Below are 26767 nucleotides of genomic sequence, written 5' to 3'. Positions count from 1 at the left end.
CACTACAAGATAAACAAACCAGGTAGAGATAAGATAATATTTTTACTGCAATCGAACATCACAAATTACACGCCACTAGTCACAGTACACTTACTTAAACCACTAAAGTTTCCGTGATGTAGGTCACCGTTATCAAAACTTTCAATTGCTCATAATTACAAACAGAGGTTTCACTAAAAACGATTATTATTTATCGTGATCATGACGAGCAATCTAGTTCGCTTCAATCGCAAAACTAGCTGTCAAGTGTCAAATCAAAACGAAAAGTCGAAAAGTGAATATTGAAGTTGCCAGTGGAATAAATTTATTTCCCCTCATTAGCTAATAGGCTCTGTAAAATATGTATTGTGACAGAGGAATAAGTAACACACATAAGCTTGTTATAAGACTGATCTTTATTCATCTGCCCACACATATACAAGTATATATATATGACAGGCTCTATAAACCTCACCGAGTCACCGATACGCATGCGAGTTAAATTTGCCACTACATTTGGGGGTATGACATACTCTGGCAGCACTTGCGATTTCATTTTTGTCATCATTTGTATGTCCAAATTGTATACTTGTATTAGAATTAACTAAGATTGAAGCTCCTTTGTAAGATGTGTAAGATAACTTACTTTACTTTTTCTAAATTAAATTTAAAATTAAAATCTAAATTAATTTATTTTTAATATAATAATATTTCCTGTTTATTTTAATTTTATCCTGTATTGCAGCTTGGAAATGAGAAAAGGCGGGAAATGTTCGCTCTGTCACTGTCAACAGTGACATTTCACATTTCTTTCGGTTGCTTGCTATGCTTGGTTTGCTTAGAAAGAAATTGGTTAATGGTTTCCGTATTCATTTCGTATAATACGAAGTGATTTAGTGTAAAACAAGGAGTGCTAACATCCCTGAAGCTTCCATCATGAGTAATCGGGAAATTCAGGTACACTAAACATAATTTTCAACCGTTAGTAGTGTATGATGCTTTGGTTTATATTTGATACTGTTTTAATTTATAAGCGTTTTAAATATAGGGTTCGACGAGGGTGACTAGAAAGGGACTCAAGACCCTGCAGCACACAGCTTCTGACCGAGAAAACTTAGTCGGCAGGCCGTCTAAAACTCTGAAGCATCAACTGAGTCAGGATTCGCCAGTGTAAGTATAATTTCATGCTCATGTGTTAATGCAAACCCTTATTAGCTATTATAGGCAATATAACTCATAAAACACATGAACACTTAATCAAATAAGTAGATAGGCGTAATACAAACAACCATCATCACACTCAATACTAAGTTGGTGCAGTTTGGGAATGCCTCATGTACTTTTGTTTGTACCGTTGCTTGATATAGTTTTTCATGCATACATTTTTGGTTTATCTTGTTCTAACTTCTATTTTTACCAGACTAGGTTTTGTAGGAAGGGTTATGACTAGCAATAGCAGCCAATGTATATAATGTGGGTATATTTGTGTTGTGCGTGTAAAAAAAAAGACATAATCTGAATTAGGTTTTGTAATAAATTTATTTACCTTAATTAAGCCTTTGGCTGTTGGGCTGCACACAGATATATTATATATTATTATATAATGATAGGCAAGCAGCTATGTAGCTGATGAGCCTATGTCGCACAGTGTCCTGTATTATACAGTTCAAAGTTTGTAAAGTCGTATCACATCACTTAGTAACATCAGTCTAACTTATTGTTGACAGATGACAGATTTTAGTATGAAAATTAATGGTGCGGCTATTAGTGGTTTAAATTTATAGGGTTTTTTGTTACGTGAAGTAGGCTAAAGTGTTTAATTCTTTTGTTTGTGTTTTAGTGATGTTGAGGTCAAGCGCAAGAATTTGTCAACTAAGGAGACTCAAGCCAACTTTGACACTAAGATATCAGTGGATGATCTCACCAATCCTGAAGGCGCATCGGAGAAGTATTGGCAAATCCTAGCGGAAAAGCGCCAGTAAGTAATGATTATTCTGATAAAAACTACAAATATAATTTTATTTGCCTTCAAATTCAGTTTTATGAAATCTTTGTGAATTTTTAAAGTAAACTTAATCTTTTCAATAATAGGCAGGTTCACAGAGAGCGAGCATATGCGCGAGGCAATTTCCTCACGCACAAAACGGTCAACTAGTGTAGACGTGCCTCGGCCGAGGCAGTGCGCGCGTTTTAGTTCACTGTGCATGTCTACACTCGCCGTTTTTGCGCAAGGAAATTTCCTCGCGCGTATGCTCGCTCTGTGAGGACCCGCCTATTAATGTTATCTAGGAATATCATTGTTTTACATAGTGTATTTTAATTTCAAGCATGAACATGGATTTTGAAAAGGTAAACGTAAGATTCTGTAACTGAAGGTTCATAGCATAATCCCAAAGAGAAGTCAATTTGATAGCTGTGTGTGTAGTGTGTTGTAATTTTTGCAGGGTAAAAATGTTGTAAGTAATAGTAAATATTTTTTATTACACCAATACAGTGTAAAACTAGAAATAAAATTTAAAAGAAAATAGAATCTGGTAACAACATGCGGTCTTATTGCTAAAAAGCAAGCAAATTGGATATTAGACTTAGGGCCTGAGCAAGACAATGTCCAAGTAAAATCCTGAATAAGCTACTTGCCACTTCATCAAATAAGGTTAACTGATAGAAAAAATGCTAAGTTTTGCAGGAAGTTTTACCTGACAGTTAATTCGCTATCTAATACTTTACTTGGACAATGAGAAACACACCCTAAGAATAAAATGATATTTGTATAAGACCTCTATTAGTACTTGAATAGGCGGGTCCACACAGCAGCATACGCGCGAGGCATTGACTTTGTATAATCTCAATTTTCAGAGTTGCTTTACAAGATGCCTTGGATGAGAATGAAAAGCTCCGCCAACTGATAGAGGAACTTAAAGAAAAGAATGCAGAATACAAGCAGATGTTGGAGGAGGCCAACAGTTTCATTGAAGTCATTAAGGTGAGACTGATTAAACCATTTGGCCCATATGCATAAACTTGATGGGCTGTGCTCTGAAGAATTGTTTGAAATGACGAACTTTCTATCACCACACGGCTCGGCAGGGGGTTCATCCTCACACCCTAGAACCTAAATGGTTGCGCACTGTGTGGTTTAAGAGGAATTTCCTTCCGCGGACGCACCGGCTGTGGAATGAGATCCCTTCCGAGGTGCAGTGAGCTTACCATCATGCGGTCCGTATGTTTGTTTACCACATCGTGGTATAAAAAAAATTAGCATAATTTTTTTTTTAATTAAGCTATAAAGTCTGGGGACTTGGCATTAATTTCCTTTTTTTCCAGGACGAGCTGAACACTGGCAGCAACGACGACACAGGCATCGACGTGAACGACGTCAGCACGGCCGACGAGACCTCGGAAGATCCTGAACCTTCCCCTAAAACTCCCAAAAAGAAGTAACTTGGTAATACTTAAATATGTTCACTTTTAATGGCTTAAAGCTTTTGTGAATAGGTAATTTGTTAAGTATAAAATGGACTAACTATCAACAGGTTAAATGTATTTCAAAAAAATATAGATGACTACTTAAACGTTGACACTTGATTTAGACGCGTAAAACAATATTAACAGTCCACTGAACACTGTCTTTGATCGTAATAATATAAGATTCATATACTAACCATGTCTTGTCACACGAAAAATTGATTGATTGAGTTTTTTGGTGTCATTCATACTTATTAGGCGGATCCACACAGAGCGAGCACGCGCGAGGCAATTTCCTCGCGCACAAAACGGAAAGTGTAGACGTGCCTCGGCCGAATCGGCGCGGTAGGTTTTGTGCGCGAGGAAATTGCCTCGCGCGTATGCTCGCTTTGTGTGGATCCGCTTAATAGCTCATAATTTTAATACCAGCTATGAGTGTCTAAAGTCGTTAGCGGTGACATCCAGCGCCAATGAGTGTTGATTTATATTGTCAAAGTAACCTTCATGCTTTCCAGTATTATATTGGCTCCCTTGCGCCCATAATTACGGCATGTGATAGGTTTTTTATATGACATTTGGTGGTTTAATAGTTAAGAATATGTGGCGTTCCATGCTTATACTCCATGTGCATGGAAAGACATGTATTGAGTTTTAATTTCCACCGTGTAATTAATAATCTGATTGATAGTTAGTCTCTTTGGGAGAATCAACTTTAAGCGTCACTCGTTGCCATGGTTACGATTAGTTGTCCAGGGGACAAAAGTTCATTGAAATACTGATTTTATGGTACTTAAATGTATTAAACTTGCGTTTTTGTGGTCGTTATAACCAATGTCCATAATGGGCCCCCTACTAAGCATGTTAATAGAACGGCATACAACGTCTCTTCAAACAAACTGTGCCACTGTTGTCCCTTGGACAACGGGACAGGATAACAAAACAAAAAAAGTTGATTCACCCCTTTATAGTATAAGTATAGCACCAAATAACTACTTACAAAATCATATTTACATTCAATCTCATTTATGTATCAGTCTCTATGGCACTTAATTCTGTTTCTTTCATTATTATGTATAGATAGTTAATAAGTACAAAAGATTATTATTAAAACCGCTGCCAACTTGATCCGACTCTATATTATCTCAAGGCCCTTAAGATTTAATATATTTTTAAATACCTCTCTTTAAACGTATTTGTTTCAAAGTTAAATTTCCAAGCTAATAGCCGGATCCACACTGAGCGAGCATACGCGTGAGGAAATTGCATCGCGCGTATGCTCGCTCAGTGTGGATCCGATGAAATTGAGTTCTATCGCAATATGTCACGTAAGCACTAAATTTAATTAGCGAGCTTTATGTGAAGGTAGGTATGTATTTTTTTTTACTTAACATGTATAAGCTCAACCTAGGTAGTGATTTTAGAGCAACTTTTTAGAATGAAGTTTATTTAGTATTATGCGAGTTCCTCTAATTTTCTTTTCACGTTATATGTAGTTGAAATATTTAAATAATTAATAAAAAAAAACTAAAATATAAAAAAGTGTTTTATTCAATATTAAACTATTACATTAATACAATTGAACTGCCAGAATTTAAGCGCACAACCCAACCATTACTTAAATGATAATAAGGTACATTGAGGCAAAGAATTATTAAGTTTAAATAATATTAAATAAAAAAAAATCATATTAAGCTTATACAATTTGAACTATTTCATTTCGGACAACTTTATAAGAGCAAGGCTAAGAGTAGGGTTTGCAATCCAGATCCAAAATGTATGAAATTATCCGGGTCTGGATTTGGATACCCGGATTCCCCATACATTACAGATCCGTCATGCAAATCCTAGCTAAGAGTAAAGCCTCATTTCGTTACATTTTCAGTATTAGAAATATAAAGCTAGAAGGCACTTAATATCTATATCTTACACTGATACTTGGCCGTCATTTCCAAAATAGTACATTACGATACAAGTGCGAAAAATAGGAAATTCGAAACGAGTGGCGATAAATTAAAACACGACCGAAGGGAGTGTTTTAAATCGACACGAGTTGCGAATTACCTATTCGCACATGTATCGTACAACGTTTTACAGTACATATGGCCCTTTAAATGTTCGACACAGTAACGTAATATGCTACTTCTCGCACTAGTGCTATAAAGTAGCCCCATATGTACTGTAAAAGGTATTCCCTACCCTTTTGACCGCCAAGTGACGCGTGCGGCTGCAGGCCAATTTCAACCTTCATGCATTCCGACAAGGTTCGATATCGAGCACAATACATCTAATAGGCAAGATTTAAAATATATTGAACTAAACTTTCACATTATTATTTGCTTAAACGGGGGCATTAGAGGTACAATAATATAGAGATGAAATGGGGGAGGGAGGTGATGACCGAGCGAGATGCTTTTACGGAACTTTCAGTAGGAGTAGCAGAGAAAGCGCTATTACTGTTTGTCCTTGTCCTTGTCATAGTCTGACTTGCCCTTTCTGCCTACTTTTAAAAAGTCCTAAGTGACGTGGACATTCCATTGCCCACCGTTTTTTATGGTGGGTAACAATGAACCCCACCAAATTACGTAGGTTGTTTTTGGTATGTTGTCAGAAATGTTAAAACGTGTTTTTAATTTTTCCTACTCCTCTACTGTTATCTGTCATTTATGCATTTATTAACACGAATATAAGAACATACATAAAAGGTTTCAAGAAAAGTCTATAATATTGTCTATTCCTCATAAAAGCTCTTGTGCTTTTAATCGCTATAACGTTACTGCGATTAATGGCTACCAACCTAACAAAACCAAAACGAATACAGTTTTAAACTAAGTGCATTGCTGCCAACTTACAAAATATTCATTTGGTTGCATAGTAAAAATAATTACTTCATAAGTCAGAAACACGCATGTGACACCCGTAATACTACGAAGACCGCTTAGCGTTGCTTGTTAGTCTCCGTAGGCTACGGTGGCCAAAATTGAGAAAAAACTGTCCAAAAATTTAATTTAGCAAGTAGCAAGTACCAGGGCCTCATGAGTTACGAGCAGGTGTCGCCGACCGGCCGGCCGCGGCCCGGGGCGGGCCGGGCGCGGAACAAGGTGTGCTCGCGCGTCTTGGCTATATACTTTTGCTTTGTTTACCTAAATTAAGATTTATTTTTGTTGACTCGTAGGAAAAATATTGTGTGCAACGTTGTATAAGTAGGTCAAAAAATGCTCGTGGCGTATTCCTTTACAATGTTCGCCTACGCCTTCGGCTCCGGCTCACATTGTAACTCACGCCACTCGCCTTTTTTGACCCTTCTTATACAACTGTTGCATAAAATACTATTGTCGCATTGTGTATGTCCTGTCCCTCACGCGGTACAGCACATCTATACGATCCTACCTCTATGGCATGGCATAAACCCATTCGAATTAAAAGAAAATTGCAAAGTTAATCGAGGCAATGGTTTTAGAATATCATTCACTTGGTCATGTGGATATTGTGCGTGAGAACCGTAGTGTTCCGGATTTTCAAGTTGATATAGTGCGACATGAAAGTATAGAAATAAAATAAAATGGAACTAATAAAATTCCATACAAAATTGTTACCATGTTTAATAAGCATTTTACGTCAAAATATGACAGTAACGAGGAAAGTGGCGCCCTCATTTAATTTCTACTCTTTCATGCACGGTAAAACAAAGTGCGGGTAGTTCGAAATACTCGCGCTAGATTTTGAAATCAACTTTATTCCTCCTCTGGGACTGTAGTAGTCTGGCAAGTACAATTTTGCGCTCAAAACAGGGCAAGTCTTTTTATTTTTAATACAGGATCAAGTCCAGTTTGTAAATAAGTTTTTTGTACAAAATTTTATTTTTGATACACGTTTTTATAACTGACTACATTTCTTTTGACAGGCAACGAGTACTTATCGAGACGATTCTAACAAACCCAAACGCAATTAAGTTGCGTTTTATCACAGTTCCTATGGGCACCTCCTGTGTCCATCATTCAAATCAGGTCGATGGTACAATATAACAAATAACAATAATACTGTATGTCATTCAACTTACGTATGTATGTGAAGTTTCAGCTCAAGCAAATAATATGAAGTGTATCTAAGCTTGCAAGATTTGACCCGTACAATAAATGTACATACCATTGCAAGTTAAATAAAAGCTTGTAAAGACTAAAAATTTTCTAAATACAATACCTCTAGGAGGTAGTCAATCCCAAAAACGATTTGAACTGTTTATCAAACTCCACCTCACAAGTCCATGGTTTCAATACCGGATAAGACGATATCAACATCCAAGGAACAAACACTCCTTCCGGCAATACACTTCTAACCTTCTTATTTAAACATCCGTCTGCATAAATATATTGTCCGGTGATTAAATTGTAGACATAGTTAACATATTTGTGGTCTAAATTCCCGTTGGTGCTTGGTGCGCTGGTGTTATGTGTTCTTATTGCGCTTAGGTAGCCCGTTGTAAGGATTGGTACTACATAGTCGGCCTGAAAACAAATGGTTAACAAGTTAAATCTGACTGCCTATGAGGGTGGATCAAGTTTTTTTGTTATTTTGTTCCATAGCACAGTTTCTTAGAAGTGTTGTATCAGTTTCCACTAACATGCTTGGTAAATAGACTGGCAGTAGATGGAACTGGCTCGAATCAGGATTTTAAATGTAGTTTTTCCCTTGGACCTAAACCCGTGGAAGGATCACTATTATGGAAAAAACATCGATAATTAAGTTTGTCGATATCTAAACTCCCTTGCTGTGTTTTAATAAAATAAAATAATAATTACCCCTAAAGCCCCATGTCTGGGTACGACCTATGGATATATGGATTTTTTGGCAAAACTCCCATGAGACATCAAATATAATAATAACAATGGGTTTTTTGAACCTACATACTAGTAGTCTTTTCCTTTATTGATTGTCAGTACTTAGTAGTGATACAAAATACCTTTACCAATAGTTCCGTAGGGTATTTTGATACACAATACACATGACTGAAGGAAGGAAAATGCGGTTTTCTATTAAATTGCTAGAAATTGAATAATTACCTAATTTATATTTGACTTACTTTGTCATTAATTTGATGTGTCAATTAATTAATACTGAATTTGAGTATATTGGTACCAATTTGATTTAAGATTTATTTGTGAAATTAGCCCTAAAGAAAAAACAAAATAAATAATTAAATCACAATATATATCAACCCGGAAAGCAAAAGATGCAGGGTCATGCCCTGGTCACTAGAGGCTTTGTTTGATCACTTGACTTTTGTACATATATGACATCTATTCATTTTATGTACTGAAGGATTTTCTTGTTGAATAGGCGGGTCCACACAGAGCGAGCATACGCGCCAGGCAATTTCCTCACGTGCAAAACGGCCAGTGTAGACTTGCCTCGGCCGTTTTGTGCGTGAGGAAATCGCCTCGCGCATATGCTCGCTCTGTGTGGACCCACCTAATTAGTGATAGCAATAATTGTTTGTTTATAATATTAATTAAAAAAATCATAATTACCTTTTCCACATACTCCCTAATAAACCTCTCCGGATTCTGATAAACTTCATCCCTTCTATCATTGAGCATGACCACCATAACATCTGAATCCCAACCCGCAACTACTTGCTGAATGTTACAAGCAGTCCGTAAACCATCTTCTGCATATGTGAGAAACAGAATAGGCCCATCTTTTTGCACATTAATATCTACCGGGTTTAATGGTATTCTTGGTACTGGATTTGGCTGGTTATGTTCTTTATTTTTTGATAAGGCTGGCGGTAAATCGTTGACCAAATTTTTCATGTAACTTATAATTTCTCGCTGGACGTTTTTGCTATTGCTATGATAACCACTGTCTTCTTGTTTATTGTTAAAGCATTGTGTAAGATCAAGGAGCGACTGCTCAAGTGCTTTTAATATGTCATAGCGTTTCAGTTTCAGGAAAGCGTCTATAATTTTGTCTAATGTTGAATCTTCATCTTGAATGAATAATTTAAGTACTACATTAGTTGGGTCTGGTTCATATTTCATAGAGTTTGATATGTACTGAAAATATATTAAAATTACAAAGTTTGTTTATTTAATTTAACAATACACTTGCATTTATTTCTCATAGAGAATAAAGCTGCTTCAAATATTTACTAGTTATTTTGCAAAGATGTAGAAATTAACTAAAAAAAAAAAAACTAACTATTGTGGCGCAGTGATCCAAAGAGGGTCTTGGCCTCCAAAACGAAAGAAATTAGTAATTAAAATAAATAAATAAATATTAGGGGAAATCTTACTCAGATCAACCTAACCCCAAACTAAGCAAAGCTTGTACTATTGGTACTAGGTGATGATATACACATGTATATAGATATATTTAGAAAACCCATGACTCAGGAACAAATATCTGTGTTCATCACACAAATAAATGCTCTTACCGGGATTCGAATCCAAAACCATCGGCTTCATAGGCAGTCACTTTTTTATATTTAGAAAATAACATTTATAGTATAAATACATTCTACTAACGAGTTAAAACTAATAAAAAATGCCAAAGAAAGATGTCTATCTAAATCACAAGCATTTATGTAAATATGTGTCAAATAAATATGATGCATGGTATTTTCCTTTGGGAATAAAATAAACTTACATCCAAATCATCCTGTGGTATGCCTAAAATGTAGCCAAGATCCCTCCAACCGTCAGGGGTGCCTCCGACCTTCTTCACCAGCGTTCTCCACGTTTCATAACTCGCTGCACCCATTTTAGATTTAGAGTTACGATAATACAACAAACTTGTATGAAGGTGACACACTTTTTTACTCAGGGAGTTTAAGTCGGCCAATTCTCTCGCCCTTTCTTCTTCAAGAAGTTCTTCAAGCGCCAAGGTATCAATACTGATCGTGTCTGCATTGTCGTAATCTTTTAGAACTTCCCTGTAAATTGAGAAGCAGTTAACTTTAACGCGACAAACAATTAAACTGTTCGCAAGAACATTCAGATATCTTGACTAATCTACTCACATTACAATTTGTTATCGCCTGATGTTGTACTGTTAACACTTCATTTACGCTAAACCAAGCAGAAAATCCTACGGTAAATACTACGCAAGTTTTGAGGAAAAGTTTCCCAGAAATTGTTTAGATCACATCTGATCAGTGCTGCCAGGTGAGCGGAAGAGAATTACCGTATTTGAGTGTCAAAATTATCGTACCGATGAAAAAATTATCGTACGCCTGTCAACAAAGGCACTACTCCCAAAATTTCTTGCAACATAAGCCCACTTGGCCTAATGTTAAAATCAAATAAAACACAATTTTCGTCTAAATTGCGCAAAAATCAGTTTTATATTGGTGTATTTTTGTGATAGATTCAAATGGTTTACCGGAATTTTCGACATTTTTGACGTAAACCAAGGAGTTGAACACCCAACAGGTGCTAATTGTAGGCTATCTCTGAAGGAAAGTGTCATATTTTGCTTCAAAAACTAGACTTTTTGGGTGGCATCGTCCAAGGGCTGAAATTATCCTACTTTTGCGTACGATAATGCTCTTTGGAACGTATGTACATCGTACCGGGGCTATAAGTTGATTTTGTTCTGTCACTCTAATTACGTCTTACTGAAGTTAAAGAGAAAGATTCCCGCAATTTGCGAATTTCGGTTTTCGCGGTAGGGCCCTGGAGCCCAAATTATCGTACGTTTACCATAATTATTGTACGCCTGGCAACACTGCATCTAACATTGACATCACAGTTGTCTATGACGCGTGGGTTGTTTTTTTTTTCAAAGCCTGCCCAGATGGGAAGAAAAAATCGACCAATTTGATCAGGAAAAAAAGAAATGACGTCACTCTCATCTAGCGTCCACACGTACACATTGTGAAAAACCGTTTTAATACTGGCTAAACATAGCTCACGCGTAGCCTTTAAATAGTAATAAAAAAACATATTAAAGTTTTTAAATTAAGCAAATGGTTTCTGCTCGTGTTTATGATTTGTTATTAGCCAGTCTTTATACTCTGGCACAGCCATTTTGTCAGTAGAAAAGGGTGACAAATAAATAAAAAATGTAAGCGCAAAGGTTGGAGGTTTCATAAAATAATTTGTATTTCGCGCCTTTTTCTACTGATAAGTTTGGATGTGTTTCAAGGCCAGTTCAGGTGGGAGAAATTTTTCGTCAATCTGATTAAATTTGATTCACCGATTGTGACCGCCGATTATGATCTTTATTACCAATAAATGGAAGTGCGTCGCAACTCCTACTTGTAACGCTATTCGCGTTCGGGGGCATTTTTTAAGAACTTCCGTTAAGGGCACAAGTATAAGTGAGAGCAAGAAAGGGATATGCTGACCGGACCAAGGTCGCGGTTCGGTACGCCTGTCTGTTGTCGACTTTAAAGGGCTATTCGAACGCAGGCACTTCAATAGTTTATGGTACATTAAAAAAAAACCAATGGCGGGAAAACCCAAGTGCAAATAGTGAAATTTTGTGTAAGATTGATGTTAAAAATATTCAAATGCGACTAATTTTATGAAAGTATAGTGCAACTTCAAGTGAAGTGTAACTAAATAATATATTTATTTACGTACGAGCATGTTTCCAACTGTTTCACAGCTGTAAGATTACTTAAATTTTGTATTCAATCTAATTCTATATGATTTAAAAAAGTGTTCCAAGTAAACAATTTTACAGTATTTCAGGGATAGTTTTACTGATGTTTTCGGTAAAACAATTGATGAAGTTGTAGACGAGGACTTCTCTCAGCCTCTTTCTTTACCTACCTCGTCTGATACTTCTCCTGAAACTAATGAAATTAATACGAATTTGTCCGAAACCCTGCGACCTGCGAAACATACTGGTCAACATGGAGAGTTTCGGAGTGTCGAAGAAATAGGTAAGATGCATTATCTTAATCAAATTAACAACATAGTCTCACTTATTTTTACGTAATAAATATGACCCTTCTTCAATTAATTATATAGATATAATTATGATTTCTTCATCGTATATATTTTTTTAATGTTTTATTATTTTCAGATCCGAAATATAGGTGTTTATTTACGTATCCATATTTCAATTTGGTGCAATCTAGGATCATAGAAGATGCCTTATATTCAGGTAAAATATGTGTCCTTTAAATAGTACCTATTGTGAGCAAAAGTAATTAACCTTATTACTTACTTACATAAGTGGACCGATCAACTTTTTTATATCATTGAGAAAGATAATAAAAATCTAATAATTCTCTTCCTTCCAATGTATTAATTCCTCTCCTTCAGAAAAATGCAAAATTTACGTAATTTTTTTAGGGACATCGTTAGTCATTTTCATAATCATTTTCAGTTACTTAGGGCCTGTACTAAAATATGATAAGCACTTCATCGTTTTAAGCTCAGAGAGAGTGGACCAAACTTTTTTTTTTAAACTTTTTCTAAATTCTAGTTAGATTGACTTTGTGGTTGATTCATTATACCTTATACCATACCTGATAAAATAAAAATGCATAGTTTTTAAAGATTTTGTATTTTCTTGGACACGAGATGACATAAAAAAGTTGATCGATCCAAGTGCGTCCTGCAGTTTAAACATTTTGGAGTTGCAGACGTCCATAGGCTACGGAAACTGCTTAACATCAGACGGGTAAGTACGTGGTAAGTACAGTCGAGGTCATAAATATAAATACTTTACATATCTGTTCTTTGGGTCACAAACATATGTGTATCAAATTTCAACTTAATTAGTCCAATAGTTACGGAGCAAATAGGCTGTGCCAGATGGACAGACAAACGCACGAGTGATCCGATAAGGGTTCATTTTTCCTTTTGAGGTATGGAACCCTAAAAATGGTTGTGTAGATAGGTAGGTGTGAGATTCTCACTAAAAAGCCTATTACATCTACACTTGCTATCGCCCAATGTCAGGCCCGACGTCGGGCCCGAGTAAGAGTAGGTATTTTTTCGTTTCACCAAAGATCAGCACATCTTTTACAATATATGACATATAAAAATTACTTTTTCTCTAATTGCCTAAAATGTCTAATGTGTTATATTTTTGGTTCATGAACCATTTTTTTTTACATTTCAAATATTGTAAACGATGTGCTGATATTCCGTGAAACGGAAAACGATTATCAGGGCGGCTACCGGGAAAATCGAAATTCGTCAATTGCGGGCATTCTTTGTCACTCTAATTACGTCTAAGTGAGAGTAAAAGAGAAAGATCCCCGCAATTTGCAAATTTCGGTTTTCGCGGTAGGCCCCCAGGCCCGACATGGACTGACTTCGGGCCAAATATCGGTAAGTGTGGATGTAATTGGCGCTTAAAGATTCTCACTAAAGATTTACCTACTGTTTAATAAAATAAAAAAAATATCCATGTTATAGATAAGTCGCTGGTGGTATGCGCCCCAACGGGCTCAGGCAAGACCGTGGTATTCGAACTGGCAATTCTACAGCTACTTATGCATATGGAAGACACACATAGTAATGGAGACTTCAAGATCATCTACAGTAAATATTATCCTCCTGTCAGCGAAAGTGGTACAGTTAGCAACAGAAGTGTCTAAGCAAGTATGGTATTCAAAACACCACTTTGTTAGTAAAAGGTTGAGAGCGTGTGAGATTTTTTTATACTTCTCCAGCTTAGACACTTCTCTTATGGACTGCCCTACTTCATTCTAATTAATACCGATTAATTGAAGAATAGCTTAGTGAGCCTTAGTGGGTAGTGGCTGCGTGGTGGTGCTGGGTTTGAATCTCGGTAAATGGCAATAATTACTCAACTATATACTTTATCCATACTCCTGCCCTAAGTGACAGTCGGGGACAGATATTCCTTCCAGTCGGTGTCCGTCGGGGACAGTTGAGAATAGTTTCATTCCCATCTGTGATGGCACGGGCAAATGAAAGTGGTTTCATTCCCATCTGCGATCGCAGTGACAAACGATAATGGTTTCTTTCCCACCTCTAGCCACGGGGACAAACGGGAATGTTACCCTAGATAGTAGGAATAGTGGAATGCCTTCAAAAACAAAGAAATGCTTGTCTGTACGTCTGTAGCATCGTAGCTTTCAAATGGAAAGTTTCATCCGAGATGGGGCTTAAATATTTTTGTTTTATTTTTTTCAATTATTTTTTAAATTGAATTTATAAATACATTTCTATTATTATTATGAATGAATAACGTTGCCATGAGTAACTATCGCGGTAACCGAAAGCAATATTATTTTTAATTTAGTTTGCAAATTAAATCAGTGACCTTAGCTTCAGCTTTAGCTTGACCCATAATGAAAATACGCATTATTGTAATAATTTTAGTGGCACCAGTGAAAGCGGTATGCAACGAACGCCTAACAGAGTGGTACCCGAAGCTTACGAAATTAGGGCTCCTCTGCATTGAAGTCACTGGTGACACGGAAGTAGACTTCTCGCAACTAAGCCCTTACAGGTAAGCGATGTAATTCTTATTTGTGTTATTATTTTACTTAAAAACCGTCGAAAGTTGTTTTGGCTAAGCTTGTAGCGGATTTAGTTTTGGGTTCAAATAGCTAATAGCAATAAACTAAATAATAGCATGGTCTTGACAAGGCTTGTGCCGGTTATCTAAAGTTATTTGGAGCAAAGAGGACGAATCATGTATTCGATTACTTGTTTTTGTGAATAACTAGATTTTTTTAAATTATTCAAAACAAAATTTTAGTAGAAGTAGGGTTACTCTTAAGTTAGATTTTATCTGTTTGATTGGATGGCCTGCGGAGCCAGGCGTCTCCAACCTTATTTGAGGCGCCTTTTTAAAAGTCTAATTTTCGTACCATCGTAAATTTTTTAGGTAAATTCTTTTTTCTGGTCAAGTTCTCCACAGCTGCATTATTAGCTTCTTGCAAGACCCACAAAGAGGACATAAAGCTAGCCTGTGTTATAGTCCCTCAAGAAAACTAAAATAAGGAATGGGTACATTCTCCGGGTTTGTCCTCAGTCTGTATTGCAGTGTGACATCACGGGCGACTGCATTACTGCCGCAAATGTCAAAAATCTAGGCAGCGACATCATGTTTGACATTTATTACCTACAACTGCAATCGATTGCATTCTTGCAGGAAATGTCATAAAGTCAATATAACGAAAAATTTCTATGAAATATCACATTTCCTGCAGTAATACCCTACCCATAGTGTTGTGTTCCTGCCGGTGAGTAAGGTTGCCAGAGCTCAAGGGGGGGGGAGGGTAAGAGGGGGCGGGGTTACGGTCAGCAACGCGCATGTAACTACTCTGGAGTTGCAGGCGTACATAGGCTACGAAGACTGCTTACCATCAGGCGGACCGTATGCTTGTTTGCCACCGACGTAGTATAAAAAAAAGTGATGTCGTGCAGTGCGATAATACTGGCGACTGCATTAAGGTAAGATGGGATAAGAGAAACACTGGGGTAAGACAAACACTTGTAGGAAATCGTTGTACAGTGTGTCTTGCAGCGAGAAAAATAAATTGACCTTACTGACGATGTTGCATAATATAATTTTACGCGAACCGCGAGTTCTCAGTTTTGGGCTAACTACTAGTTTAAATAAATATACATATAAATAATTTGTTGTAAATCTGCAGGGTAATAATAACCACGCCAGAGAAATGGGACATGCTGACCCGCCGCTGGCGCGACCACCGCGGGTTGGTCGAGATGATCAAGTTATTCCTGATCGACGAAGTGCACATACTGAACGATGAGACCAGAGGACCCGTGTTGGAAGCGGTCGTTAGCAGGATGAAGACGGTTGAGGTATGTTGAATACGAGGGTGTATTCCCATTTGTCCCCGCCGGGCAAAGATTGGAACAGCTTCATTCATATGTATCATACCCATCTGTCCCCGCTTCATATATGGCGACTGTCACGTGGGGCGGGGACAAATAGGCATACACTATTACGTGATGTTTATATGAGAGTACCTTACAATCAAATTTTTCTTAGTTACATTTTATTAAAAAAATATTACTGCGGCGGTTGAGAATATTTCAAGTATTTCTACCTTAATTTTTTTTCTCAATGATTTCTATATGTATTTAAACATTTTTTTTAAACGCAAATCCCAACAAAAAAAGAAGATATGAGCAAAAAAAAAACTTTTTAACTGGTTAATATCAATACCGGAATTAATAACCAATATTTGATTTACTTATTTTTTTAAACTTTTTTGCACAAATGTACAATAAAGAGTACAAATGGAGGACTTAACGCCTTTGGCGGATTTAAATATATTGAGAATAATTCGATATGCTCTATTTTGTACGTTCGAAATATACCATTTGTTTTATTTATGTGTCCTAGTCAGCAGCCCAGTCCGCGTACCGTATAGAGCAACTTCAACAGCAGTATCAAGGAGCTGAGCCTACTTGTAGCGCTCCTCCGAGCATCAGGTTTGAATTTTTTTGCTTGAGGTCTCTTTATGGAAAAAGGTTGTATTCTCATTTGTCCCCGCCGGGCACTGATGGGAATAGGTGCTTTAATATGAATCATTCCTATCTGTCCCTTCCTCATGTATAGTTGTGATCACAATGGGCAAAGACAAATGGAAATTCACCGAAAAAATTACTATATTAAAAGTATAATTAACATTGCTTTTATTTAGCCGTTTTATACTAGTAGGGCTAAGATCGTCGACCATCTTAGCCCTACAGTTTTAGCAATTGCAGCAGTTCGGCTCTTTATCATTTGTCACCATGCCTGTCACGTTCTAATAAGAGCGAAAGAGATGGGCATAGCGACAGGTAATAAAATGGAGCCATGCTCCCACCGCTGATCAAAAGGTTAATGAAGAATTTTACTTGACAGATTCGTTGCTGTCTCCGCCACAGTAAGCAATCCTGAAGACGTAGCCGATTGGCTCGCGACCAACGAGAAGCCTGCTGTATTCCATAAGTGTGTACATAGTTATCGTATTCTTCCTTACTATTTTTTTTGACGGTGTGGATGTTTTTGGATGCGTCCTCCTGGACCTGAAGTGGGCCCTTTTTGGGGGGTCCTGTCCACTAAACCCACACAGGTGTTTTCCGAAATATGCCGTTTAGGGAGGCATCCTGGGATTGCAAACATTCTACCATAATGCCCCCTTCCCCCGACCAATACTTTGATTACTAACTTTATCCCCATATTAATGATTCCCGGAATAAAAATGTCTTATATTCGCACATAACTGGTGTTACTGTTATCTATAGTGTGGCTAGTCCTAATTAATTTGGATAGGAAAGTGGAGAAACACAGAAGTGGCTGGGAGGGAGAGAAAAACACTATTGACATCTACGGTTTATTTTTTACATGTTTCAGGTACAATCATGCCAAGTTTCGTGCTTTCTGTGATACCTTTAGCTAGAAACACGGATTACTAAGATTTTTTTATTATTTTAGATTTGGAGATGAATGCCGCCCAGTAAAGTTACAGCGAATAGTGGAAGGCTACACATGCGCTGAGGGCACCAGCATGTTTAAATTTGACCTCATACTGAACTACAAATTATGGCCTATCATCCAGAAATACTATAACGGGAAACCGACTCTGGTAATTTTATTATGATAGATAAAAAAACATGGACAAACGGTGTATTCCAATTTGTTCCCGACCCACGTGCACGCCGTTTATATGAGGTGGGGACGCATGTGAATGGTCCGGGTGTGTAATGTTTTTAATAATAACAATTTGCGAAATTTCATTTTGCATAATTTGAATTGCATAATTTTGAAATGCAGAAATTATGATTTGGTATAAAAACAAATACAATAAAAACGAATTGTATAATTTCGAAAGTAATTATAGTTTAGTAGCATAGCAATGTATTTGCATAACAGGCAACCAGTATAATGTTCACTTTGTATACTATTTTATACTCAGAACGTTTTTTATTCATGAAAACCAACAGCATAATATTTAAGGTGTGGTTTCACAATCAAACCACGGGAAATCGTTCATAAACTTTATTTGATTGAGTTTGCAGAAAGTTTAACAACACTGAATTACTAATTAATAAAAAAACATAAAACATTATATTTGCATGGAACATAATCGATTTTTCTAAGCGTCAAACTTACCTACATCCGTACTTTACGTCTGTCGACATATATCATTTTACCGCAAAGCAGCGGCCAGTGTGAGTTGGAACCTTTGTGGTTCCTAAAGGATTCAGATAAACTTCATATAAACGCCTAGTGAAAATGAACAAGCAAAAATACAATTTCCAAGACATATGGTTCTCCCCATATGGTCGCAGTTCTACCTAACACTCCTCCTCGCTTCGCTCGTCGTCGTACCTAACGGCGACCAGCTTTAAAGTTGAATAGGTAGATTGTTGTATAATTTAATAGTTTGATTGACACCAAGTATATTTATCATAGAACACTATGTCACCATTCGTTAAAATTTAGTACTATATTTTAATTATTATACGAAATGTATGTTATAACAAGTAAAATTATTCCTAAGGATTGTTATGAAGAATGTTTTTATGATGATAGAGCATTCTGTCATTAAATTAGTATGACTAACAACTTTATATGTTTTGTTTTTATACATAATGTTTATTATGAGTTTCAATAGTAGTTAAATGAAATTATGCTAAAAGTTTGTATTAAAATTGAACGGCACCCGAATGGTCCATATGAATGTACCTATTCCCATCTGTGCCCAGCGGGGACAGTTCAGAATACACCTACCAAATACATAAAGAACATCTTTCATTTATGGCTTTAGAATCGATTGGTAACGAAATAAAAAATATTATCGCTAACATTTTCCAATGCGTACGTCAATAGTTTTTGTAATAACATTTTAGGGTAAGACCATTTTAAAGTAGCATTACGGGATCTGGTTAGGTTGGGACCTTATTTTTAGTTTCTAATACTTGTGTTAGAACTGTTTATAATCTGTCGGTTTTTAACTCAATTCTAGATATTTTGCAACACCCGAAAGAGCGTTGCTCTCACTGCAGAAGCTTTGTCCAGAGAGGTGACTGTCAGTTTCAGCCCCGAACAGAAAGCGAAGCTCACAGCGCTGGCGTCTACCTTAAAAAATAAGAAATTACAGGTAATATCAAATAGTTTTCTGTGTATTCTAATTATATTTTTATGTTATTATATGTTATGTTGAGTATGATTTCTAGATCGTACATAAAGTAACTTACCTACTTGGAAGATCAACTTGAGGAGTTGAGAGTGTAACGAGATAGTACTCTAACTTGCAAAGGCGTTTTTTACCATACATGTATTAATTGCAAGCTGAACTACCTACTAAACTTGCAATTTTTATCAAATGTTATATTACAACAACCTATGTTTACCTCTAAAACTTGATATTTAAATGAATACAGCGGTGCTAAGACGGCCGTCCCTTTTATCGTCTGTCACTATGCTTCTCACGTTGTAACAAGTATTTAAGTGCGAAAGTGATGCCTGATACGACAGGCGTTAAATACGCGACCATACTATCGCCACAGGTCGTGAACGAGGGCTTAACTAAATTAGGATGTAAAGCTTTTATTTCAAAGTAGTGAAAGTTTCTTCTGAGGCAATTTAGGTTAGTAGGTATATATCTAAGGAAGATTATGTCCAGATGTCTGTCATTTAACCTCCCTTAATTCGTCAAAAAAATAGGTAGGTAGAGAGTTCATGCCTACTTATCGCTTAATAGTCGTAATAATTCTGGTTATATTCATCAGTATTTTATTAAGCTGTCGTATCAAACGTTTGATACGCTATGGTACTGAACAGTTCAACATTATGGTTTAACCGTAACCTTGTTTGCCAACTTATTCATGATTTCAGATGCTTGTAATGAGCGGCGTGGGATGCCATCACGCAGGGCTGCTGTATGAAGAGAGAATTAACATCGAGAGCGCCTTCCGCAACAGAGATCTGCCCATACTCATCACTACCACAACTTTAGGTTTGTTTCCAAAATTAAATGTTATATAGCTCACATAGTTTATCCGTAGAATATGGCTAAACATGAAAAACCACCCTGTATTCATTGAAACAATTTGCGTACGGAATCCTTCCTTTGGCGCTTTTTCTTAGTGCCTTAAATGATTAGCCAGTCTATATAAACTATCAGCAAAATGGAGTAATATCCTGACGTGATCAAGTTCAAGTTCAAATATACTTAATCATGTAGGTCTAGCAACAAGCACTTATGAATAGTAAGACAGTATTACATATAATTATCTTAAGCTAATTATTAGAGAAATTTATTGATGTAAATACTATTCCATAATACTATTGAATTATATTTAATACAGATCAAATTCACAAAATATAGTAAAAAAAAAAACAATTGTTTAAAAAAACCTAGTCTAGAATGTTTCTAGAATAAATTCTAAATGTAAAAAAAAAAAACAAAGGAAGTACATATATTGGAATATCCATTTCATCATCATTATTCAAATATAATAAATAACTAATCATAACATATCATAATTAATCCCACGATCCTGACAATTATCACCATTTTCCGTCTATTTCCTTTTTTTAATCAAAATCGTTTGCCCTGTTAAGTCCCATTGATGCTTGAACTACTGATCTGTGATGATTAATTATTTTTTTTGTTTTAAAATAAATAATTAATGATAAACTTCCATTAACTTTGTTTTCTGCAGTTTTTCTTTTTTGTCTCACCGACCGGACACGGCACTTTTTTTGTTTTCTCGTGTTCTCATACATTTTACCGTCTCTAGCAATAAAAATAAATCTATTTCATGTGTTATTTCGCATCATAAAATTATTTGGTGATTTGACAGTTTGATTTAATTTCAGCAATGGGCGTGAACTTACCTGCTCATCTTGTAATTGTGAAGAACACCCAGCAATACGTGAATGGAGCCTATCAGGTCAGTAATATTTTTCAAGTCAAATAATTGGAAAATAAACTACAAGCATCAAAGTAAAAAAAGTTCATCCAATACAATTTATATCCCTAATAAGAAAAAAATACAACATTTTAAATTTTGTATCACTTTGAATCACCAGCATTTTCCGCAAATATCGATATCATGGCCATCTACATTCTCATATCTAGCTTCGCCAATGCTGTGGCCATTTTATATGTTCTATTTACAGACCTAAAATTACATTAAAATTGGGTATTCCCGTTTGTCCTCGCTCAACGTGACCAAGATGAAAACGGATGGGATGATTGGAAATGCTCCTTACCTACTATTCTTTTTTGTGTTCCTGGTATAGCAGTTATACAGGGTGACCTTAGCCATTGGACAAACCCTGAAATCCCACGTAGGGTTACTTCTCAGGAATGCTCTGACGTTAATATTTTTTTAATTAGAACAAAAGAAAAAAATAAAATTTTCGAACAAAAGTTATTTGCAATAATTGACAACAAAAAGAAACATACTGTGTTAATCTTTGGCAGTGTTTTTGACAATTTGTTCGAAATATTTGATATTGATGCCATTTTTCAAAAGTCAGAAGCTTATTAGTGTCATAAATAAAAAAGATAATCAAAAACGTCGAAGAAGGTTCCATACTATTCTTTGAGGATATTACCTTAGGAGCTGCTAACACATATAGGCTGCTCCAAAGTAAGAAATGGTAATTTGTTAATTTCTTACACCGCTACACCGGTTGTTATGATACTTTATAAACTGGTTCTAAATACCCTAATGCATATGTACATTTCGGTTTTGTCCAATGCCTAGGGACACACTGTATAGTATGCAAGGTGTAAAGAGAATACGACGATTCCTATTAGTCCCTGGTACAGCGGTTATCGATTCTCAACTGTCCTCGGTGGGTACAGATGGAAATGAAATAATTTCTATAAGTCCCCGGCGAGCACAGATAGGAATAAAACCAGTACCATCTGTCCCCAGCAAGTTCCCCTTTGTCTCCGCTGTACGTTATCGAGGCGGGAACAGATAAGGGGTAATAACTATCTTTTTTCAGAACACTTTCTAGACTGGACAGAGGAAAGCTTATATGATGTTTCCCTTTCTCTCTAAACAGCAAGATAGCAGATATTGTCCGGCGAAAGGATATATAATGAAATGAAATGAAAATCTTTATTTCAGGCAACTAGTAGCCCATAGATAGATACCTTAAAACTAGCATACTTATTAAAAAAAATATATTTTAAAAACTAAACACTATACAATCACATTATGGTTGCGATGCATGACGCAACTCCGCAGTGTCGAGGAACCGCCGAAACATGACACCCTTCGGCCTAAACTCCTCCTTGTTGAAGGTCGCTAGACGTTCAGTCGGAACGCTCACCACAAACGAATTAAAATTCGCACTGTGTCGACATTCCAACTTCGCGACCCTCAGGCAAGGCTCGGAACTGGGGGCCTACCGCGAAAACCGAAATTCGCAAATTGCGGGGATCTTTCTCTTTTACTCTTAGTAAGACGTAATTAGAGTGAATCCCACGTAGGGTTACTTCTCAGGAATGCTCTGACGTTAATATTTTTTTAATTAGAACAAAAGAAAAAAATAAAATTTTCGAACAAAAGTTATTTGCAATAATTGACAACAAAAAGAAACATACTGTGTTAATCTTTGGCAGTGTTTTTGACAATTTGTTCGAAATATTTGATATTGATGCCATTTTTCAAAAGTCAGAAGCTTATTAGTGTCATAAATAAAAAAGATAATCAAAAACGTCGAAGAAGGTTCCATACTATTCTTTGAGGATATTACCTTAGGAGCTACTAACACATATAGGCTGCTCCAAAGTAAGAAATGGTAATTTGTTAATTTCTTACACCGCTACACCGGTTGTTATGATACTTTATAAACTGGTTCTAAATACCCTAATGCATATGTACATTTCGGTTTTGTCCAATGCCTAGGGACACACTGTATAGTATGCAAGGTGTAAAGAGAATACGACGATTCCTATTAGTCCCTGGTACAGCGGTTATCGATTCTCAACTGTCCTCGGTGGGTACAGATGGAAATGAAATAATTTCTATAAGTCCCCGGCGAGCATAGATAGGAATAAAACCAGTACCATCTGTCCCCAGCAAGTTCCCCTTTGTCTCCGCTGTACGTTATCGAGGCGGGAACAGATAAGGGGTAATAACTACCTTTTTTCAGAACACTTTCTAGACTGGACAGAGGAAAGCTTATATGATGTTTCCCTTTCTCTCTAAACAGCAAGATAGCAGATATTGTCCGGCGAAAGGATATATAATGAAATGAAATGAAAATCTTTATTTCAGGCAACTAGTAGCCCATAGATAGATACCTTAAAACTAGCATACTTATTAAAAAAATATATTTTAAAAACTAAACACTATACAATCACATTATGGTTGCGATGCATGACGCAACTCCGCAGTGTCGAGGAACCGCCGAAACTTGACACCCTTCGGCCTAAACTCCTCCTTGTTGAAGGTCGCTAGACGTTCAGTCGGAACGCTCACCACAAACGAATTAAAATTCGCACTGTGTCGACATTCCAACTTCGCGACCCTCAGGCAAGGCTCGGAACTGGGGGCCTACCGCGAAAACCGAAATTCGCAAATTGCGGGGATCTTTCTCTTTTACTCTTAGTAAGACGTAATTAGAGTGACAGAGAAAAATGCCCGCAATTGATCGATTTTCCCGGTAACCGCCCTGATATATAAAATACCGATTTCTATCGGTTTTCCTTCGAACTTTTATAAGAACGCGAACGTTTTAAGAACTTTATTGTAATAAAAAAAACCGGTTTATTCGACGAGCGACGAAACGGTCGGCCTGCCTGGTGGTGTGCCATGTAAACATAGACACCGACGTAGGTAAAAAACGGTTTTTATTCTTCTAAACCGGTTAATTTAACAAGAACTCTTTTTATAAAAACCGGTTTAAAAATAGCGGTTTTTCGAGCGAAACCGAAATCTGCCGAAATTAAAAGGTTTTGCGGTAAGTACATGATAACGGTTTGGAAATTGAACCGGTTTCCGAGCCCTCAGGACGAGTCCGGACTTATACTCTCACATACTTCACGATGTAAGTTAGTTTATCATTAGCCCTCTGGGCAGGGATCGAAACCGGTTTTTTGCAAAAACATCGAAATAACCATATATTTCAGTTTATTTTATACTCTAAATGTAGGACTCAGTTTTGTTTTCAGATAACGACTTCGTTTTATTAGATTGCCTAATTAGAAATGAAGTAATTAACAAAGAACGAAAAAATACCGTTTTCGTTTCCATACAAAAAATACCGGTTTCCGATCCCTGCCTCTGGGTTCTGTATAATTTGGTTAGTAAATTGTTGAACAGGAGTACAGCATCAGCACCGTGCTGCAGATGGTGGGGCGCGCCGGGCGCCCGCAGTTCGACACGGAGGCCACCGCCGTCATCATGACCCGGCTGCAGGACAAGGTAAGTCTGGAGATTTACCGCGAAAATCGAAGTTCGTCAATTGCGGGCATTTTTCTCAGTCACTCTAATTACGTCTTAGTAAGAGTAAAAGAGAAAGATCCCCGCAATTTGCGAATTTCGGTTTTCGCGGTAGGCCCGCCCGCTGATACCATTTTAAAACTTATAAAAAAAGATAATATGACGGACGGATCTCTGAAATGTCACCGTATTTAAGAATCAAGTAGCTTAAACTTTAGTTTTTCCTTCGTATGTGTGATGAAAACATTGTGTGTATAACATATTTGTGTATTTATGGTGTGAATATCCATTTTATGTAGCGTCCGCTAAACTAGCACAAATCCGACGCTGACAGTGGTCACGGGCGTACTGGCGTACTGACAGTATTGCCGCGCAGGGTAACGTTTAGTAGACAAAATGTTGAATTCATATTCATAATTATGAATGAAAAATTTAACGCACCAATAAAATGACAAGCAAAATCATAGAGTTAGTTAAAAGCTATCGAATGAAGTAAATTTCATATTGATATTCGTCATAGTACTTCTAAAATATCGAATGAGACACAATTTTAAGCATATTTTCAGAGCAATAATCTATCGAGAAATAGATGAGCCGTCGTGTTTCTGACAAGCTGAAGGCTAGTTCAAGGACTGAAGTTATACATACTAGAAAATAATCGATGAAATCTTTGTACAAACCTGTACATATCGATTTAAAAATAGCGCATTTTACTATACATCGCGCCTTAAAATAACACTTGCACAGTCTGAGCTATCGAAATCGCTGCCAATTTAAGTTAGTCTAACTCTAATTAGTTAAGTAATTGTTTTATTTGCTTTCGGACGCATGTTATTGTTGGGGTCAATCAGTCACGGTAGTCTAAGCCTATTTTATTACTATTTTAATAACTGAATTGCTCAATCTTTACTGCGTAGTTTAATTTCTTGAGCGTAAGTATACAGTCATGGTGTCCTTGGCCTATGGTCAAAAATTAACCATGGTAATATATTATTTGACGATGTGTTTAAATAGGAACTTTGTCTTGTCAGTACTAAGGTACAAAATTCAATAAATAAATACAATAACAATATACATACGAGTATAATGGATATATACAGAGGATTACTATAACTAGCTTAAATGTACCAAGGATGCTGGCGGCATTTCCTCGTTGTATCGCAATACTGATACGTTGTGCGAGGAAGCCGCCAGCTCTTCGGTCTACGTCAACCAGACGTGTCGCGATTTCTGCAAATAAATAAATAAATATTTGGGGACAATATTATTAGTTCTATGGGTTCTAGGCGACGATAAACATACTAATATAGATAAATACATACTTATATACATAGAAAACACCCATAACAAAAACTCATCACAAAAATAAATGCCTTTACCGGGATTCGAAACCGGGACCATCGGCTTCATAGGCAAGGCCAGACCGGTCGTCAAAAATATAAAAAGCGGCCAAGTGCGAGTCGGACTCGCCCATGAAGGGTTCCGTGTACCATTTATGACGTATTAAAAAATAACTACTTACTAGATCTCGTTCAAAACAATTTTCGGTGGAAGTTTGCATGGTAATGTATATCTTTTTTTTTTTTTTGATTTTTCATTTTGTTATTTTAGAAGTTACAGGGGGTGGGGGGGGAGGGGGACACACACACATTTTACCACTTTGGAAGTGTCTCTCGCGCAAACTATTCAGTTTAGAAAAAAATGATATTAGAAACCTCAATATCATTTTTGAAGACCTATACCCCACACGTATGGGTTTGCTGAAAAAAGATTTTTTGAGTTTCAGTTCTAAGTATGGGGAATCCCCAAGTTTCTATTTTTGTGTGAAAATCTTAATGTGGTTCATAGAATACATCTATTTACCAAGTTTGAACAGTAATATAGCTCTTATAGTTTCGGAAAAAAGTGGCTGTGACATAATCGGACAGACAGACGGACATGACGAATCT

The 26767-nt window shown here is 36.6% G+C and overlaps 4 protein-coding genes across 7 annotated transcripts in view; 2 read left to right on the top strand and 2 right to left on the bottom strand.

Annotated features, from left to right (window-relative positions):
• Nucleotides 1–496, bottom strand: part of LOC133524540 (inositol polyphosphate 5-phosphatase K-like) — a 42734-nt gene extending 42238 nt beyond the window's left edge. The window contains exon 1 of the mRNA XM_061860625.1: nucleotides 95–496. The gene's annotated coding sequence lies outside the window, so the exon portion shown is untranslated. The remainder of the gene's footprint in view (nucleotides 1–94) is intronic.
• A 280-nt stretch (nucleotides 497–776) lies between these two features.
• LOC133523991 (geminin-like) lies at nucleotides 777–4569 on the top strand. The gene is made up of 5 exons (XM_061859748.1): nucleotides 777–936; nucleotides 1028–1149; nucleotides 1820–1957; nucleotides 2836–2962; nucleotides 3304–4569. Exons 1-5 carry the CDS (start codon nucleotides 916–918, stop codon nucleotides 3418–3420), a joined length of 525 nt encoding a protein of 174 aa, XP_061715732.1. The 5' UTR covers nucleotides 777–915; the 3' UTR covers nucleotides 3421–4569.
• A 405-nt stretch (nucleotides 4570–4974) lies between these two features.
• On the bottom strand, nucleotides 4975–10760 carry LOC133523988 (uncharacterized). Its single transcript, XM_061859743.1, has 4 exons — nucleotides 10463–10760; nucleotides 10090–10375; nucleotides 8970–9497; nucleotides 4975–7946 (listed from the first exon to the last, which is right to left on the bottom strand). Coding segments are annotated over exons 1-4 (1119 nt in total). The 5' UTR covers nucleotides 10465–10760; the 3' UTR covers nucleotides 4975–7643.
• A 1843-nt stretch (nucleotides 10761–12603) lies between these two features.
• On the top strand, nucleotides 12604–25148 carry LOC133523990 (probable ATP-dependent DNA helicase HFM1). 4 transcript variants are annotated; one of them, XR_009800305.1, is made up of 9 exons: nucleotides 12604–13949; nucleotides 14757–14886; nucleotides 16040–16211; nucleotides 16759–16847; nucleotides 17263–17349; nucleotides 17836–17986; nucleotides 19370–20362; nucleotides 21229–21302; nucleotides 24699–25148. XR_009800305.1 is itself a non-coding variant. In XM_061859746.1 (7 exons), exons 1-7 carry the CDS (start codon nucleotides 13901–13903, stop codon nucleotides 19565–19567), a joined length of 876 nt encoding a protein of 291 aa, XP_061715730.1. In that variant the 5' UTR covers nucleotides 12604–13900; the 3' UTR covers nucleotides 19568–20410. The 4 variants fall into 4 exon arrangements, 2 of the variants coding, with proteins under 2 accessions (XP_061715730.1, XP_061715731.1); XR_009800304.1 differs by lacking the exon at nucleotides 24699–25148 and having other exon boundaries at nucleotides 21229–21947; XM_061859746.1 differs by lacking the exons at nucleotides 21229–21302; nucleotides 24699–25148 and having other exon boundaries at nucleotides 19370–20410.
• Nucleotides 25149–26767: the final 1619 nt, after the last annotated feature.

Source organism: Cydia pomonella, chromosome 13, assembly GCF_033807575.1.
Source record: "Cydia pomonella isolate Wapato2018A chromosome 13, ilCydPomo1, whole genome shotgun sequence".
Lineage (NCBI taxonomy): Eukaryota > Metazoa > Arthropoda > Insecta > Lepidoptera > Tortricidae > Cydia > Cydia pomonella.
The sequence above is the reverse complement of the archived record's forward strand: the minus strand, read 5'-3'. Positions and strand labels throughout refer to the sequence as shown.

Coding starts and splice junctions, on each gene's coding strand:
- LOC133523991 (XM_061859748.1), top strand. CDS start 916: ATGAGTAATCGGGAAATTCAG. Junction 937..1,027: donor TGAGTAATCGGGAAATTCAG/GTACACTAAACA, acceptor TTTTAAATATAG/GGTTCGACGAGGGTGACTAG. Junction 1,958..2,835: donor ATCCTAGCGGAAAAGCGCCA/GTAAGTAATGAT, acceptor CTCAATTTTCAG/AGTTGCTTTACAAGATGCCT.
- LOC133523988 (XM_061859743.1), bottom strand. Junction 9,498..10,089: donor TACCACAGGATGATTTGGAT/GTAAGTTTATTT, acceptor ATATATTTTCAG/TACATATCAAACTCTATGAA. Junction 7,947..8,969: donor TTAGGGAGTATGTGGAAAAG/GTAATTATGATT, acceptor ATTTGTTTTCAG/GCCGACTATGTAGTACCAAT.
- LOC133523990 (XM_061859747.1), top strand. CDS start 14,726: ATGAAAATACGCATTATTGTAATAATTTTAGTGGCACCAGTGAAAGCG. Junction 14,887..16,039: donor TCGCAACTAAGCCCTTACAG/GTAAGCGATGTA, acceptor GTAAATCTGCAG/GGTAATAATAACCACGCCAG. Junction 20,363..21,228: donor CATCACTACCACAACTTTAG/GTTTGTTTCCAA, acceptor ATTTAATTTCAG/CAATGGGCGTGAACTTACCT.